This window comes from Gavia stellata, chromosome 2, assembly GCF_030936135.1.
Source record: "Gavia stellata isolate bGavSte3 chromosome 2, bGavSte3.hap2, whole genome shotgun sequence".
NCBI lineage: Eukaryota > Metazoa > Chordata > Aves > Gaviiformes > Gaviidae > Gavia > Gavia stellata.
Window position 1 is genome coordinate 41,875,500 of NC_082595.1, and position 17,539 is coordinate 41,893,038.

Below are 17,539 nucleotides of genomic sequence, written 5' to 3' on the forward strand. Positions count from 1 at the left end.
TTGTATATTGCCCAAAATACAATCTAACAACCATTGCAGTCTCTGAGCACACATAGCATCTACACTTGACTTGAAACTGCTGTAATAATTGTTAAGCACAGTCAAATTACATAATATGAACGAATTTAACTCACGTCTCATTTCTACAAGTGATAAAACTGATTTATGGAATAAGCTCAAGAAAAATACCTGTTCAAGTAAATTCCCTAAATTGCCCTAAAATCCTTATCTCAGTAAATATATTTCAGAACCACACACAGACATTCAGTGGATCAGTCTTTCAAAAATGGTTCACTAAAACATTTGTAAAAGAACACAAATTAATTTTCATCCAAACTAGAACTTTGATATTGTAGGATAAAATTTTACATGGAAAGAATAACTTTTATATCTGCTTCCAAATGATTTATTGATGTATACTATGTGTCAGGACCCAGACTACATAAGAAAAGACATTCTAAAAGTTTTTAATATCTGAAGACTGAAATGTGGAGATTTTTGTTGGGGTACATTTTAGTACACAAGCTGTTATTTAGGTATAATGCCATGTAATACTAATTCTGTTATTTGGAATACTAAAATATATTGCAGGGATTGCTGGTAAAAGTATAGAAGCGGTCCTCAGTGAGTAGTGATGGGTGTTATGCATGTGCTTTCTGTGTGGTGCAGATTTTGCAGACTGGAGTTCATGCTACAGCTTTGGAGCTCTTTCGGTTAATGAGCCGTGACCTTATGATGGTGGAAATCAAGAAGTAGTATTTTCGTCTTTCAGTAGCAGATGCAGACTTTCAATGATAGTGTGATAATGAATATTATTCTGATTTGATCTACTCACATTCAATCTTTCTCTGAAAAACAGAAACATAGGCATACAGGAATTGCTGCTATATTAGAGCAAAGTGTTGATCTGTCAGCTGCAGTATTTTGCCTCTAAAAGCCTTTTAAATCCTAAGTGAAACTACCTTTAACTCTGAAGAAAAAGTCTTAATCTTAATATTATGGATGAACATTTTTTGACCTTTCTGTCACTCAACCTGTAATTTTTAGTTATTGAAATTAGCAGTATATTTTATTTCACTTTTTAAAATTGAATAGTATATATTCTAGATACATATTTCTCTTCTAGTAAAAAAAATTCAAGACTCAGTGTCACTGTGGAGTTGAGTCAAATAATTTTAGTAGTAATTATGTATATTATTCTTTGTCAAGACTGGCTAATTACAAGTATTTAGAAGTTCATCTTAAAAGTGGTTTATCTTGCTGCTTGCTTTTTTGCATAGAAATGTGGAAGAAATAATGAACATCCTCATAAAAACTTGTGAAAAGGAAAATGCTTCTTGATCTTAAGCAGGGACCATTTTTTCTTTTGCAAACATTGAATCTTTAGATAAAACAAAATTATTTGTTAAGGACAACATAGTATAATACAGATAATAGACAATAAATAAGCCATGTAATAGGTATATGTAATCCATGGTGTATTTGATTCAGTTTCATCATGACCGATGTGAATGTGTGGTGGACAAATGTCCCTTTGGCAGTTTGCATCCTTTCTGCTTTGGCTTGTTCTCTTTGCGTGCACTCTTAAATTAATCTAAGGGGTAGCTGCTGCTGAACAAGGTGGTCTCCCTCTTCACTCTGGCCATGTGCTCCTGCAGCTTCTCCTGAGCTGGATCAAGAGCTGCACCAGCCTGATACTTACCTTTCAGAAAACAACCAAAGCTTTTGCTAATGTCGATCTCCAGACTGGAAGCATGGAAAGAGGCGGGAATGAAGCCGGGAGGAGGGATACCACCACTTTTGTCAACAGTTCACTGCTAAATCACTTGAACTGTATTGCAAAACTATTCTTTTTAAAACCCTGGCAAACACAAAAGATTGACTTTCCAGGCTGGCTTTCAGGAAGTTGAATTCCCTGAATACTGAAACAGGGATGTGTTTCCTCTGTGCCTTGCAAATGCTCCTTTGAGCATTTCAGGTCAGAAGTGCCCAGCGACTCACTGTGCATGCTCAAGTCATGCTGAGGCTGCTGGAAGTGAGGCATGCACAGGCTTTGACAGTCTGCATTGCTCTTGAACTTTGGCACCTAACAAGCGGGTTGCAAACCAATCTTTTGCATCAAACTTAAAAGCCAGGGGCTTTAGCTACAAACATAAATCAAATATACCCAAGATTACTCCCAGGCAGCTGGACCAATAGTCCTGGAATAGCTTTCATCTGTGGTGGATGGATGTGAACTAAATAATAGGAATGGTCCTGTAACTTTCTAATGTCTCAAACAAGTTCAGGAGTAGTTTGGGGTAGTGCTGTTTGGCACATGCCAAACTTATCCCAGGAAATATTGCAACACTTAATAGTACAATCGCAGAGAGTCTGCAGGTATGTTGTATTTTCACTAGAACAGAAGCAGCCTGGAGTTTCATCTACCTGTAGCTTACTAAAGGCAGTACTTTGCTGAGGAAGATGCTTTCAGCATCTTCATTGTCACCTCTTCATTGCTCAGCCACCTCTGATGAGGGTGGCTTACACTGTCCTCTGCATGCTAACCACCTTGTAGGGGCTCCAGCCTTCCTGGTGCCATTCGCAATGTCACCACATTGGTTCTGGGCTGTAATGTGTCACCAGTACATATAGCTCTAATAATGCCAGGACTATTTGTACTCAGGGGAGGAGAATCAATGCAGTGGAGAGTCTACACTACTGAGCATTTTTATTTCCTGTCAAGAGGCCTTTCTAAGCATACCCATCCTATTTAAAGAAGTGTGGCAGAAATTAGTTCATCTATTACAACAGTACAGAAATAGTAACTTGGTATACAAAGCAATATAACCGTATTCATGTTATGTAGTCAAGGGTTAATCATCCAGAGCATGTCACCATGCTAGCAACAGTCTTTCTTCACATTCCAGAGGTGAGACATGTAAAGACGGCTAGGGAGTCTATGTATCAGTTGTCTTTGCATAGTACAAATCTGCCCTTTCTCTCCGATACGTTGCACAAGTGATGCATTGCTGAGGTTTTGATTATGGCAAGATCTCATTTAGGAATTATTAGGAGTAACCCTATCCCTTAGTTACACAATAAGAACTTAAATTTCTTGATATTTCCCCAGGCAAAAAAAATTACTTAAAAAAATTTAAATTAATTTACCACAGTTGTAGGAGTCTGTGATAGCAGAATTTGCAGCTTTTGTAGGTTTTGCAGCTGTAACCTCACTTCCTTGGAAAAATGGCAACTAGTTAATATTAACTCTGGTTTTCCTATCGTTTCAAATCAAACCAAATATCAATATTCTTATATTAGACATCTCTAATGCCAAAGATTGCTGTTCATTCTTTCTGTTTTTCTAATTCATTACTAATAACTAATAACTTCTTCTGTGGCTTGTAGACCATTGTGCTAAATGAGTGTGTGGAACTGTGTATTTCACACACCCTTAGGAAAAGGAAACCTATTGCTCTGATGGGTTTCTGAACTTATAGGAGAGCCTGTATTGCAAAAGAACCATTGCATTAAATTATTGACTGCTGTGTTTCAGAAGACCTCCATCTTGTTGCACAAAACAATGAAAATGGTGGAAGAACAAATAAAGATAGGGGAATGCTGAAATAATAAATAACTTTGACCTTTTTTTTTCCTTTTTTTTTTTTTTTTTTTTTCTGTTGGCATACAGTTACTTCCTTTGATCTTCCCTGCCTTAAACAAGCTAATATCTGCCAAGAGAGCACAACTGTTACTGAATCACTAAGGTCCTATTTGTTCCGCTCGACAGATGACAATGCATTTTTGTCTTTCTGCAGAAGCATAGAAGTGACTTTGAAAGCTTTCACCAACCAGAAGCCTAGTTTTTTTCCTACCCTGCTTTCCCTTTTTTTGGGTGGGTTTTGTTTCTCATCTCCTTGAGACAGAGTGTACTGCAGATGGTTGTGACACTGTTTTCTGTTTGATGCTTGTTACACAACACTGAAGTTGTATGATTTTGCTGTTGCTCATGATTGTTCTGACAAGAACTGAAGTCTTCAACAGCTGTAACATATACTGATGCTTCAGTTACATTATGGCTAGTTTGAGAGTGTCCTTTGCAATTGCCTACTTTGTAACTCCTGATTTTTTTAACAGTTGCTGTTAGTGCTAATTTTTTAGTTCTGTATAGGTTTCCTGTATTTGCAGTTGTTGAATTGTTTGATAGCTTGATCAAAAGATTTTATATTTGGAGTTTAGAAAACAGCCTTCAGCTTTATTAAACAATGCAAGCTCATAATGGAAGCAGGAAATACATTATCAGGTCTATTTGAATTTTGTGAAGAGATGGAGAAACTCTTTCTTTATGGGTGCTATTTTCAGTCACCAGTATAAGCCTGGATATTTAAATCTGGGCTGTTAAGTAAACATTCTTTGTTCTAAGTATACATTGTACTTAGCACAACAAGAACCTAATTTCTGATGGTGATCTTAGGTTTTCCTGAGTACAAACAACAATCACTGTAGAACTGAGTGTTTGCATTGCTTTTTGGTTCAGATTCCATTTAAAATTGGACTTCTTCTCTGGAGTAAGAAGTATACGTTATATCACAGAAACAGAATTTTGGAAAGCTTGCAAGTTATTCCCAAAGAATGAGATGTAACCTCTGTGGCTATTAATTTTGGACTTCTCTGATGGTTGGACATGATGTGTGTATGAGGATCAGAGACTTAGGCCCTGATCCAGCAAAGCACTTAAACTCATTTTTAACTTAACTCATCATGATCAGTTCCACTGAAGACAGTGACTGATTCATATTGTCATAGAAGATATAGGACAACCTTATTTAGAACTATATATTTAATACAATCCCTACCACCTTTTTCAAATAAAGAATGTAAAATTATCAGAAAATGTCTTATAAGGATTTATTTCAAGATCTTCCTGGTCCTGCATGTCTTTACTATAACTGTTATGGAGGAAGCTGCTAATTAGCTCCAAAATGCATCTTTAATATAGATGGCACATTTCTGCTACTTAAATGGAATCATATCTTCTGAGGGAACCTCTTACTGAGACTCTTCTTCTAGAAGGGCCGAATATTTGTTAGAATTAAGAAATATTTTGTTAAGTGGTGATTGAGAATTTTTAAAAGTACACCAGAACAGAAGACACAGCTCCCAGTTCCAAAGGCCTGATGAATTATTAACTCACAACTTCTTTCCCTATAACATCTATCACACTTTTTCTATCTAGAACATTGGATTTGCTGTTTCACTTGGGGCCTACACAGGATTACTGCAGCCAGTAACTTCCCTGCTGGAAATGATCATTTTTAATGAACATTTGCTGTCTGACCATGCTTTTCTAGAGTATGTGCCAGATGGATAACCAGTGGCAGCAATGAGCCACTCAGATGTGGCTGCAGTTGCTGCTGGACCGGTGGTGGCTATAACAAGTCGGTTCCTGACATCAGGGAAAGAATACAGAAAAATATGTAGCAACACTGAGTAGTTCAACAACTGATACACCTTGTAGACTTCTCTTTTTGGACTTGAGATTTGTGAAAGTAGGCCCCGAGGTAATTTGACACACCTTCCTTGTGTGGCGCTGGCAACAGTCCAATGGCTCTGTGATAATCTCTAATTGGATAGAGAGAAGCTAAGGTGTACAAGAGGACTTGATGTGCTGGCTGCAGATTATTCACAGGTACATGTAGCCATGCTTGCAATAGCAGAGAAGATGATTGATTGACAATGATTAGTGGAATAACTAAAGCAAATCCAGTTCTCTGAAGATGCCCGGCAAATGAGGGACTTCTGGTACCAGTAGCTGGTAGACAAGAATGGGATGCTGAAGCACCAAGACTTTTCCAAGCCATTTGAGTGAAGAGTTATCTTGGCCTCATGGTCACAATAAGTATAACTTCTTGAGGTGATAGGGTTAGCCTCATCACAAGGACCTTTCAATTGGAGGATCAGCTTCTAGGAAGCAAATGTGAATGTGTGAGGTGTTAAAACCAGATGTAGTACACTTGGATACCATTACTGGAGAGAAATAGAGTGAAGAAACTAGGTCATGCCATAAGATTGATCCTACACTGTCTTCTGGTTTGGGGTTAGGCTCTACCTTCTAAACCCTTGGACACTCTGGTCACTTTACTGTACGTGTCCCTGCATCATATGTATGTATGGAAAAAACATTGACAGAGGGAACTAGACCCATGGAATGACACTTCAGAATGAGTCTTTTGATGAAGACAGTAATCTCCATCAAAAGAGGCAAATGGTTTTGTTTTGTGGAAGCCACAAGAGATGGCTGACTGCTTACCGCCTCAGTCTTGGTGGGTGTTCAAACATATGTGTGCCATTGACTACTGAGAACAGGTAGGTCCATTACCGGGGCAATGGGCAGCAAAGGTATTTTGGATAAGGACTGAAGCAGTTTACAGAAATGCTGAGAAGGTACAGTGAGGTCAAAAGATATTTTTTTTTCCTTCCTAAGTCAGATTATGATAAGGAACTGAGACTCTAATGCATTGAACAGGCCAACGAGTAGATGAATTGAAGGGAAGGGTGAATTTGCCCATGGAGCTTTCTTAATTCCTATCTAATTTAGGGAAAATAGCAGACCAATTAAAAAAGGCAGATGTCTTGATAAAAGAGCAGCAGAAGGGTTGAAAACATGAAATGGGATCTTGAAATCAGGCATCTGTGGAGAATGGGGAAATAGGCCGTCATCAAAGTAATTAATATCTTCTGAGTATTTTGTTGCAGATCTGTCTATTATATGCATAGAGTAAATTGGAAGGCATGTCAAGATGTCATTTAGTCCAAACCCCAACTCAAATAAGGTATTTTTAGATCAGGTTGCTCAGGGACTTGTCCAATTGAGTCTTGAACTCAAAGTTGAGTCTCATCCTCAAATGTCAGGGAGTTCCCAGCATCTCTGGACAGCCTGTTCCAGTATTTGACCACTCTCATGGTAAAAATTTATACTTAATATCTAAACAGAATTTCCCATAGTCCAACTTGTATCCTGTTGCCTCTTGGACTGCCACTGTGCACCTCCAAGAAGAGTCTGGCTCTGTATTTTCTGTGCATTCTCTGATCAGATGGTTGTAGATAGCAATAAGGTCTCCCTGAGCCTTTTTTCCTGCAATTTGAGCAGACCCTGCTGCCTGAGGCTGTCCTTATATATCCTGACCACCTTGGGACCTCTGGACTTGCTTCCTGTACTGGAAGACCCAAAAGAGAGTAAGGGTAACAGGAAGTCTCACATTGATAGGCCTAATTTGAGGCCTCTTCTGTAAGTGTGCAGATTATAAAATGGCCAAGCACTTGGGTTTCTCTTTAGTTCCTCATCTGGTAACAAATGTGTCTTTTGAAAAAATAGAGCTGGACCTCTTTTATGTATCAGTTGCAGTGTTACTTGAAACTACAACAAGAACTATGAAAAAAGTAGTCTTATAATGCAGTATTTGAGAGGAGAGAGCTGAGACAGTTTACCTGAGGAGAACATCATCATGTATATTTTGCATGCCTATGGGTGCACTTACACAAGAGCACTTGCATGCACATGTTTAAACCTGAAGTCTGAGAGGCTCTTCTTGCTCAGTACACAGTCAAGCATTTGGCAGGAAAATGAGTCTTGAGAAATAATACTGTGAGTGAGGCCAATTAATTATGAAATATGACTGATTAGCAAATGGAGCTGACATCCGCTAAGCAAACCTGCTGAAACAATGGAAGACCCTGGGAGAAGGAGTGGGGGCAAAGAGAGGGGGAAGAAAAACATTTATATGTGTTCCACATGCTTTGCCATTTTCCATGTCAAAAGGATGATTTTTTTGGATCAATCCTGATATCTGGAAGATGTTTTTTCTGCATAGATTTGTGTTTTAATAACATTCAAATTGGTCTGTGTAGTTCAACACAAGGTACAACCTATCCTTTAAGTGATCTGAAGAACTGTGTTATACTATATGTTATACTAATAGTACTTCATCAGTTTAAAGATTTACTCTTCTGTAGGGATGGTGTACCAGGGTGTGTGCCAGTTAGCCTGAAATCACCCCAGGGTACTTCAAGGTTATACTAAATAAAGAATTTACAAATGTGGAATACAGGTATTTGCTTTTATAAGCAATCTTTTTTAGGGGTTTCCTAAGAGGTAATTCAGACGCAAATCTCTCCCTCTACCCATACCATTCCCACATCTCTCCTCCAAGATATCCTACTCCTAGATTTAAGGAGCTTGTTTCAGCACTTGTTTCTTCAAACTATCCTCTGGCAACTAGAAATCAGTTGTAAAACAGTTGTCTTACCTGGCTGGGCAATGCTGAAATTTTGCGCTCAGCTTTCACGCCTCAAATCTCATAAAAAACCCAGTTTTGTTAATATCACCACATAAATGGAATTAAGCATGTGGCTCATTTCTGACTATTTTGAGGAGCCCAGACATGGCATTATTTGATCATTTTGAAGATGCCTCACCCTTAAGCCAATCTCAATAGATGCAAAGCTGTCTTCCTTCTGAAGACTTTAAAGGTTTTCTTGCTAGGCTGTTTTCAGAACGCTAACTCATGGTGATCAGTCACTCCATTCAATTTGTCTTTGATATAAACAGAACAAATGAATATGAACATGGGATACTAAGCTCCAGTTTTGCATTTCAGAGTTCATTCTTTTGTTTAGATGAAGCTAGATCCATAAGAAATGGTCTGTTAAGATGTTGTGTTTGTGATTAAGCAGGGAATGTTGCTTAATGTTAAATCACAGTATTGTTGCCTTTCTACCAGTGAACATCTTTGTTCACAACTGGTTAACATTTTGTGTAGGAAAGCAGTGAAATGACTTTTTTTCTTCCTTTTTTCTGCCTCCATGAAAACATCTGCTAACTCTTTGAAACATCAGTATTTGCTAATATCTTTTGAGTTTGTCCAGAGTACTCAGGTATTTTGGCCCATTTTATGTATGTAGTAAGTCAGTAATTTATTCTGTATGAGTTGGGCACAATTATTTAGTCTTATCCTCTCAAATCTTTTTCAGGTACAAAAAAATGAAGAAATGCACAAGCTAGTTATATTACAGCATGTCTTCTACTCCTTTAGGAAAGGGCACATTTCTACATGTTGTTTCCTAATGCTGAATTGAAAAAGGCAGATGGTGCCCCATTTTGGTGTCAGGCAATTCAGTCTGTACATCTGGGGACTGAAATTTAGTATTATAACTGACACAATAATCTGCATTTAAGCCCGGACTCTTACTTTGCCCCAGAAGAGTAATGAAAGGGGAAAACTCTCTGTATCTATACTAGTCTGGACGGTAGCATGTCATTCACTCTTCTGGAAGGTTTTGTGCCCAGCCTAGTCAGGACTGGGTTCTGAGAGAGGAGAGAGCAGGCTCAGTCAGGAGAGAGCTTTTAGAAATCTTAACTCTTAAAAACTTGCAATTTTTCAAGGGCTGAAAAATTGGCCAAATGTGGATGGAGTTCCAGAGGAATAGCAAAAGGCAGTTTTGTGACACACAGTTTCAGCTCCCTGACAGGGTCAAAGTTCAAACTCTCATTTACTACAGTAAAAAGGATTTCTCTTTTCAAAAAAGTGTTTCTAGAAATCTTTAAGGAGGGAAAAGCAAAAAAATTCTTTCCAATTGGCTCAGATACTTTGAAATTATTCTCTCTGAGCTCACCACTGACATGTAAAATTTCCACCTGAATGGCTACTATCTGATAGCATCATAAATTGCTGTAAACAAAATCTTAAAATTTAAAGCATCAGAATACTTTATCAAAAAGCTATGCTGACATCCCAGCCTAATTTTTCTCTTGAATACACAGATAATTTCAAAGTATGTAATAGATCTTTTCACACAAAATATAGGTAAAAATGAAGGTATATTTAAATGTTGTAAATTAATAAACGTATGTGTGGAATAATTGTATTCCACAGTTCCCTGTTTGGAACAAGAACTATTTGGAGCAAATATTCTCAAATTCTCTACTTATATTTGACATTAGAAAGCAGAAGCTCCCCTTCTAACAGTGAAACCAACCTAAAACATAAATTTAGAATTAAAAATCTTGGGTCCAGCCTTTTGATGCCATGGCTGGTTTTGGTAAGTTATTTGGGGGTAGGGGGAAAAAAAAGATATACATCTTCATATCAACTTATAAAACCTCCCAATAACAGGGTGAAGCACTTATCTCTGTTAAGATCCTAAGGAATTTTTAAGCATACCTCTTGCTTTGCCTAGTGGTATCAAGGGCTTTAATTCTTTTTTTTTTTTTTTTTTTTTCAGAGAAGATTTATAAAGTAGTGGGGTAGATGGTGCTATTCTCCAGCTGTCTATCTTGAGGAGTTTCCTCACTGGACTAAACACAACATAATTTCTCTGTAATGTTGCAGTGGAATCTTGGAAAAACATAATGTTCCTCCTGTTATGTGCAATAGATTCTTCTTTAATTGCAGCAGCTAAAAAAAGCTTCTATCTTTATAGCTGTGGAACCAAAGCGATGAAGTTTATGGTCTCTCACTGTCAGCAGGTTTATGGAAAATTTATAGTATATGTTCTGAGTTCCGAGTTTACCATTTTTTGTTGGAATACTTACTAAAACTAGTGCTGAAAAAAGCCTGTTATAGGATTAGAAGTTTTGCTATCTTTAAAGATTCTTATAATTTGAATAGTCTTTGTTTAGTGTTTTTACTTTCATCTCCTTTCCCCTTAAACTGCTATTTTATCTTGTCCAGAATCAGGAATCTGTTCAGGCTGTTTTTTCCTCCTTTTCTTTTTCTTTTTTTTTCTCCCTATAAACAGAACTTATTTTGTTACTATTCCCTGACAGGCTTTCAGGACTTTTAGTTAATAGAAAATTGCTGGTGGCACTGGAGATCCCCAAACCTTCTTTTGGTTATTTAGATAAGTTAAAGTAGTATTTTCTAAAATTTTCGCTATCTATCCTTTTCCTTTTTCTGTTTCTGAGTCCGTTTTGCTGGTACCACGTTATATGCAATCATCAGTGGAAGGAGGCTACTTCTCTTCTTTTTTTTTTTTTAAAACTATGTTCCAGTTTTGAAGTGAAAATATGTTCATGTTGTCTGTTATGGTAAAAATACTGACTTTGATTCAGTACCCTCCTGTTTGTAGCTGGTAAGGGTGTTGCACTGATGGTCCAGTTGAGCCAAACTGCACTATGCATGATTCTGCTAGCTTAATCTGATCACTCTAGTCATTTGTCAACAACAAAAAAAAGAATAAAAAAAAGAAAAAAGACAGAAATTTAAAAACTAGAAGCAAACTGTTGATCAATGAATCAAAATGAACAGAATTTGCCTTTAGAAACATATCTAAATATTCTTCAGCTGTAAATGATGCTAATGTAACCACAGAGCTACAGAAATGTGATTTAGTTCTAATGTTACTACATCTGGTAATTTATTAGTGTAATTTAAAGTAAATTCCTCTCTCCGGAAAATCTGAGTTGGGCACTGGAACTCTGGCATATCTAGAAAAGGAAAATAGAAAGGTTGACATTTTAAAAAGGGGAACACAGGATTTTATCAGTCACTTCCATTCATTTAATCAATTCATTTCTCATTTCCATGAGAAAGATAGTGTCTGAATCCTCACTGTTTCAGAAACTCATCTTGACTCAGTCTCACTAAAAATCGCTGTGTATGAAGAGGCAATTTCTGCTTTGACCTTCATTGCTTACATGTCTGTAGTGCTCCTCAGTCACAGTGGGCTGTCCTCTCCTGTTTCTTCAGTATTCATTAATTGTTATTCTCTCTTTCCTTCCTGTTTCTTCCCTATTTTAACGTATGCATACATATTGTGTATGCATACATATTGTGTATGCATAAATCTGGATGGATCAAAGCCAGCATTAATTTTATTTGTATATTCCCAAACTTCAGAAATATAGCAAAAAACCAATCTATACCTGATACAAATTTAGCAAATCTTCAGATTTTGTAGAAACAGTTTCCCTCTATTTTTTATGGATGTCTGAGGAAGACTGGGATAGACGACTTTCTCCAGTAGTATGTGCTCAGTAACTCCAAAACAGTATTAGGCCTTCATTAAGGTGAGAGAAATACATAGGGCAGCTTGGTTGCGGTTGCATACACATTAGTGAAGAAATTACCGAATCTGAAAAAGTAGATTTCCCGTTGACTAAGTATTTTTTGGACACTTCTGTCTAGCACTGGACATGAAGATGCTGCAGCCAATTCATGTTTTTATTTACTCTCTGTTGTTACTACATGTGATTTTTTAAAAAATACACAGTGAATGAGGGAAGCCCTTCTGTATGAGATCTGCATATTTTTAAAGGCATACATGAAATAGGCGAAACTAAATTTTTGCATAAACTTCATGTCCACTGGTAAAAAGTACCAAATATTATTGCTATATCCTGTACACATTTCCATATCGTGCTCATAACATGTAAAACCTGACATCTAATAGATCAGAGTGATTAAACTGGGTGGTGGAGTAAGTCCTGGCCTTTAAGCACAAAGACCAGGATTTAAAAATTTAGGTCTCATTTTTCCGGGGGGTGAGCCCACAAGCAGATGCATCTAACGCCATCCCTAAAGCAGGGTGAATTAGTAGCATGTGTTAATTTGGAGCAAGCAGGATAGTCATCACCATGCAGGACAAGAAAAATAGCCCCCTCTGACAATCTGTTGCATTTCATAGCTTTTTTGTATCTAAAAGTCCCACATATAGTATGCAGAATCAAAAATGGATTTTTTGCAGTATACACAAATCAAAAATTCACCTTCTTCATGGGATTTGGTTTGGCTAATCCTCTCCCCCCCACCCTTGCCCTTTCTTGCTCTCTCGCTCTTCTTCCACAGAAAAAGTAAGCCAAACATTCCAGGATGCTATCACAGGGATTCCCAGCCGGCCCCTAAGACCTCGCTGGTGGCACTCACATTTTTTCTTCCGAAATGCGTACCAGGCTGTGTGCTGCAGGGATACTGCAGCTACCTATTGCTGAGCCCTTTTAGGGGGCAGAACTGTAAGTTTCCACGCTGGCTTGTGGAAAGCTGCTCATAGGGTCCCTACTTTAAATGGTACAGAGCAGAAGTGATGGTCCTTTTACTTAACCCTACAGTGTGTTTTAATGCGGTTTGCATATGGTAGGAATTTTAAGTATTTGTCTCCCTGAAAACACACAACCCTCCCAAAATAATTATTGAGGTTTTTAAGAACTGCATGCAAGGAGCACTGAGGTTGCACAGGATGCACTCAGAAGTCAAGTCACTGTGTGCACACTTACATCTTCCGTCTTCTGCATCGCTATTACAGTGGAGCATTTTATTGCATGTCAATATAGGAATTCTAAAATAGTGTACATGTTGGATAATGCTTTAAATAAAAATTTAAAGTCCATTTTGTAGCACACTGTAGAAGTGAGTACTTCTTATAGCAGGCAGATTCACATTAATTCTCAGATTATGCAGTTTAATGTGAGGTAATGCTTTTTCTATGTGTTAGTGAAGCAAGGAATGAAGTCTATGAGAGTGACTGACCTTAAACTCGTAACTGCCATTCATGTCAACCTGTATAGCCCAGCAGACTGGCTGCTCAGAGCTATGCTTGCTTGCTGTTTTGTGAGTCTCTGCAGATGCACGTTCGCCCACTCTATGCAAACATGCACACACTTTCTTTTTTTTCTCTCACACTGTCTGGCATTTTTTCAGAATAACTCTTCGAAGACTTTCTGAACTGCTGGGTATGATTGTCTGATTGTTATTTTTTTAACTGGGAACATGTTTAGTCCAGTGTTATTTCAACAAGCTTATCTCTTTGATCAAAGTCTACAATCTGAAATTTGAACAGGGTGGGGAGGGTGGCTGGGTGGGTGAGGAAATCTATCAAGTACGTATTTATGTGTGTGCTGCTGTCTTAGCTGTGTGCCTGCGGAGGTACAAATGTATATTGCTTCAGACTAATCTTGCAAATACAAATAACTTTGGCTATTTCAGTAGAAGTTCTGAAAACATAATGTTATTATTAAAATAAAACTGGTTTTAGTAAACTTTTCTTGAAGCTATTAGTGACCTGCATATTCAGTTTTTTGGTTTCTTGGGTTTTTTGAAGATTGAGCTGAATAACTGTGAAGTTGTTTAAGTATAGCACAGACTTTGCTAGTATTCAAAACATACTAACTGGAGCCAATATATTAATGTGTTTAGGGTTGGCATTAACCTATTTCACTGACTGAACCACAGACCACAGCAATAAAGCTAGAGAGCTTGAAACAGTTACTGGAGGTTTTCATTTAGCTGGTTCAGGAGAACTGGTTTGTGCGAAGTTAAAATTATATGGAATGAGATTACAAGATGAAGCATGCATGCCACACCTTTTCATTATGTTCTCTCTCTTCCCTTTTTTTTTCTAAATATAACTTTGAGAGGCACTTCAGTTTATTTTAAAGACAATCTCACTTGATTATTTTGGATTACTTGTTTTTTCTAGTCTGATTTCAAAAGTCAAGTTTGCTGAGCTTTTGTTCACAGGACTAGGGAAAAGAATTTCCTGTATTCAATTCGCGTGTCATGCCATCAAATACATTTTTTCCTAACTTTTGGGATCTTCCTATGTCAAAGTCTGAATGATGCTTTGTTTCATCATTTTACAGCCTAAAAAGAAGCACACAGAAATTTCTAGGCTAATCTAAGGCTTTTCCTTGTTTTTAATGTTACTATTACACTCTAGTAACTTGAAGTTGTTATTACTGATGAAAGTATATTAAAAAACTTTTCTTCTACATAGATATCATACACCCTTTAATTTTGTTAGCTAGTTTTATTGACTGAGGCTCATTACACACACACACAGAGATGCATGTGCTTGCACACACACATTCTGCTTTGCCCTATCTATCTCAGTTACAGCATAGTCCTACCCAGGGTCATTACAATGTACACATTACATATTTCTAGCAAACATGAAAATGAATCAAACAGGAGGAGAGATAAGCACAGATAGATTGGAGCCTGCTAAGGAAATAAAAGGCAGTAATCTGCCTGACCACTTGACTACTTTTCCTGGTTGGATTTAAGTGCTCTTTCCCGTTAGTTGCTGCAGAGCGCTGGCTGCCCTGAAGTGAAAAATTAAATGACTAGTAAGAATGAAGTAACATTTAGAGAGACAATTATTTGGTATAACTCCAAAACTAATTGTTTCTGAAGTGATGTTTAAACCAACGTCGGCACAAGGCAAGAGTTCCTGGCTCGTGGCCAGCACCTTGTAATGCATATTAGCGCAGATGAGGAGTTCCTAAAAGTTAGAGAGAGGGAGAGGGAGGGAGGGAGAGAGAGAGAATGTGCATTTTCAGTACTCACTCTGCATTTGTTTGTATCCTCCTCCTTGCTGAGATTAGAGGAATACCTGCGTAGTGCTGCTTTATTATGATTTCTGCTGAGCCTCAGAAAAGGTTCTGGTATTTTTTTTAGGTGGACTGCCAGCTGCCGATCTCGCTGTTGACAGTAAAAGCAGATATGTTCCTTGCTTGCTGCCATTAGCACTGACCATGACCCTTCACACCAAAACCTCTGGAGTTACCCTGCTGCACCAGATTCAAGGCACTGAACTGGAGACACTGAGCAGACCTCAGCTGAAGATTCCCCTGGAAAGATCGCTCAGCGACATGTACGTGGAGAGCAACAAGACAGGAGTTTTCAACTACCCAGAAGGAGCCACTTACGATTTTGGTACTACGGCTCCAGTGTACAGCTCTACTACTCTCAGTTATGCCCCTACTTCTGAATCTTTTGGGTCCAGCAGTCTGGCAGGATTTCACTCACTGAACAATGTCCCACCAAGCCCAGTCGTGTTCTTGCAAACGGCACCCCAGCTCTCACCCTTCATCCACCATCACAGCCAACAGGTACCCTATTACCTTGAAAATGAACAGGGCAGCTTTGGGATGAGGGAAGCTGCTCCTCCAGCCTTCTACAGGTAAATGCTACAGATATTTTTTCTTTCTTCTTTAAGCAGATGAACTGAGAAAATTAGAATGTGGAAATCTGTATGCCCTAATCTTTTCTTTCTGTGTAAAGGACCGTGTGATTTAATTGACTCATCCACGATATCTAGACCATAAAAAATACCGTAGAATAAAACAAAACTGCAATTCACAGCTCACTGAAACTGTAAGCTGTAAATTTTAAAAACTGTACGTAAATGAGAAACAAATTGAATAATGAGTATAAATGTTTCCTGGGAAAAGATGAAATCATAACTGATTAAAGAATGACAAACGACCTTTCCGTTGTAATATATTAGAATTACTGTCTGAAGCATACTAAAAAACTTCCACCATCACACATTTCTGGGTGTGAGTGGTTGGTTGTTCAGCTCTTAGCTGGTAGTAAGAGCATTTTTCTCCTCTGGCTTCCTTTACAGTGTGAGAAGTGGCTTATATAGGAAGTAGTTCAGAAGTACAATATCCTTCCTAATCAAACTGTTAGAGTTGTCTCAGTGACAGTACTTCAGTCAGTAACCACCTTCATGAGCTATCGTAAGAGCTGTGTACATATTAAACTGCATTTTTCATTGGAGGGTGATATATATTAACCATAAATCTGGCATGCTGCATTTCAAAAGATAAGATTTTTGGGGCTTTTGTATTTTTGTCCCTCAATAGAAAGGTTATTTTGTTTGTCTGGAATAGAAAGATAAAATTGTCTTTGGTGGTGGTGGTGGGGGGGGCATCATTTTCCTTGGTTTAAATAATTACTGTGTATTTTATTTCACAATAAAAGTTATTGTGAAAACTTTTACATAATTTTTGAAGTAAGTGGTAGAAATTGATAGAACTGTAGCTTCCAAGAAAATATAGTCATACACACCAATACTCACCCTGTTAATGTTTGTGCAGTGTTAATAGCATAGTTTTGCATCAGCTTATTATACTGTGCTTCAGTGAATCAAAGTGAACAGTTAGATGTAATTTTTTTCCCCTAAACTCTGTCTGTATCTGTTTATCTGAGAGATACAGGTGAGTTTGCTAGAAATGGAATGACTATGAAAAAATAAAAGCTATTTTTATTTTTTTTAAAGTTATTTTTTCCCTGTTGAGGGCCAGACTCTGCCAGACTTATTTGCACAATATAACATGCTACTGTGAACAGCAACATATGTTCTTAACAGTCTAACTCAGCCCGACTAAGAATCTGGTAACAGAATCTCGTCCAAAGAAACAGACGATGATGGCACTTTTCGCAAATGATTAATCAGTTTTGGGGAGCAGATGGAATAAAGACTGGGGAAATGATAGCGGTTATGTCAGACTGTCCAATACAGTGATGTGTTAACTGAATTGGTTCAAACAAAATACATTTTAGTGCAACCAAATATAATACCTCTGGGAAGACTGAATACATGTCAGAGTATAAAGATCTTGAATGATTACTGGTCACTTGAGAGTGAAACTGCATTTTTGCGCTAGATGAAAGGGTTGTTTTTACACCAACGTCCAGTGCAAACCAATGGTGAAAAGTGTGTAAGTGACCTTAGATATGTAAACAGTGGAGTAGTGAGTTTGTGAAGTAGAAAT

General features: G+C 37.7%; 1 protein-coding gene across 1 annotated transcript in view; it reads left to right on the forward strand.

Moving 5' to 3' along the window:
* The first annotated feature begins 15,496 nt into the window (after positions 1–15,496).
* ESR1 (estrogen receptor 1) overlaps positions 15,497–17,539 on the forward strand; it is a 118,862-nt gene continuing 116,819 nt past the window's right edge. The window contains exon 1 of the mRNA XM_059829568.1: positions 15,497–15,939. Coding sequence (XP_059685551.1) covers positions 15,512–15,939 — 428 coding nt within the window. The 5' untranslated portion in view covers positions 15,497–15,511. The remainder of the gene's footprint in view (positions 15,940–17,539) is intronic.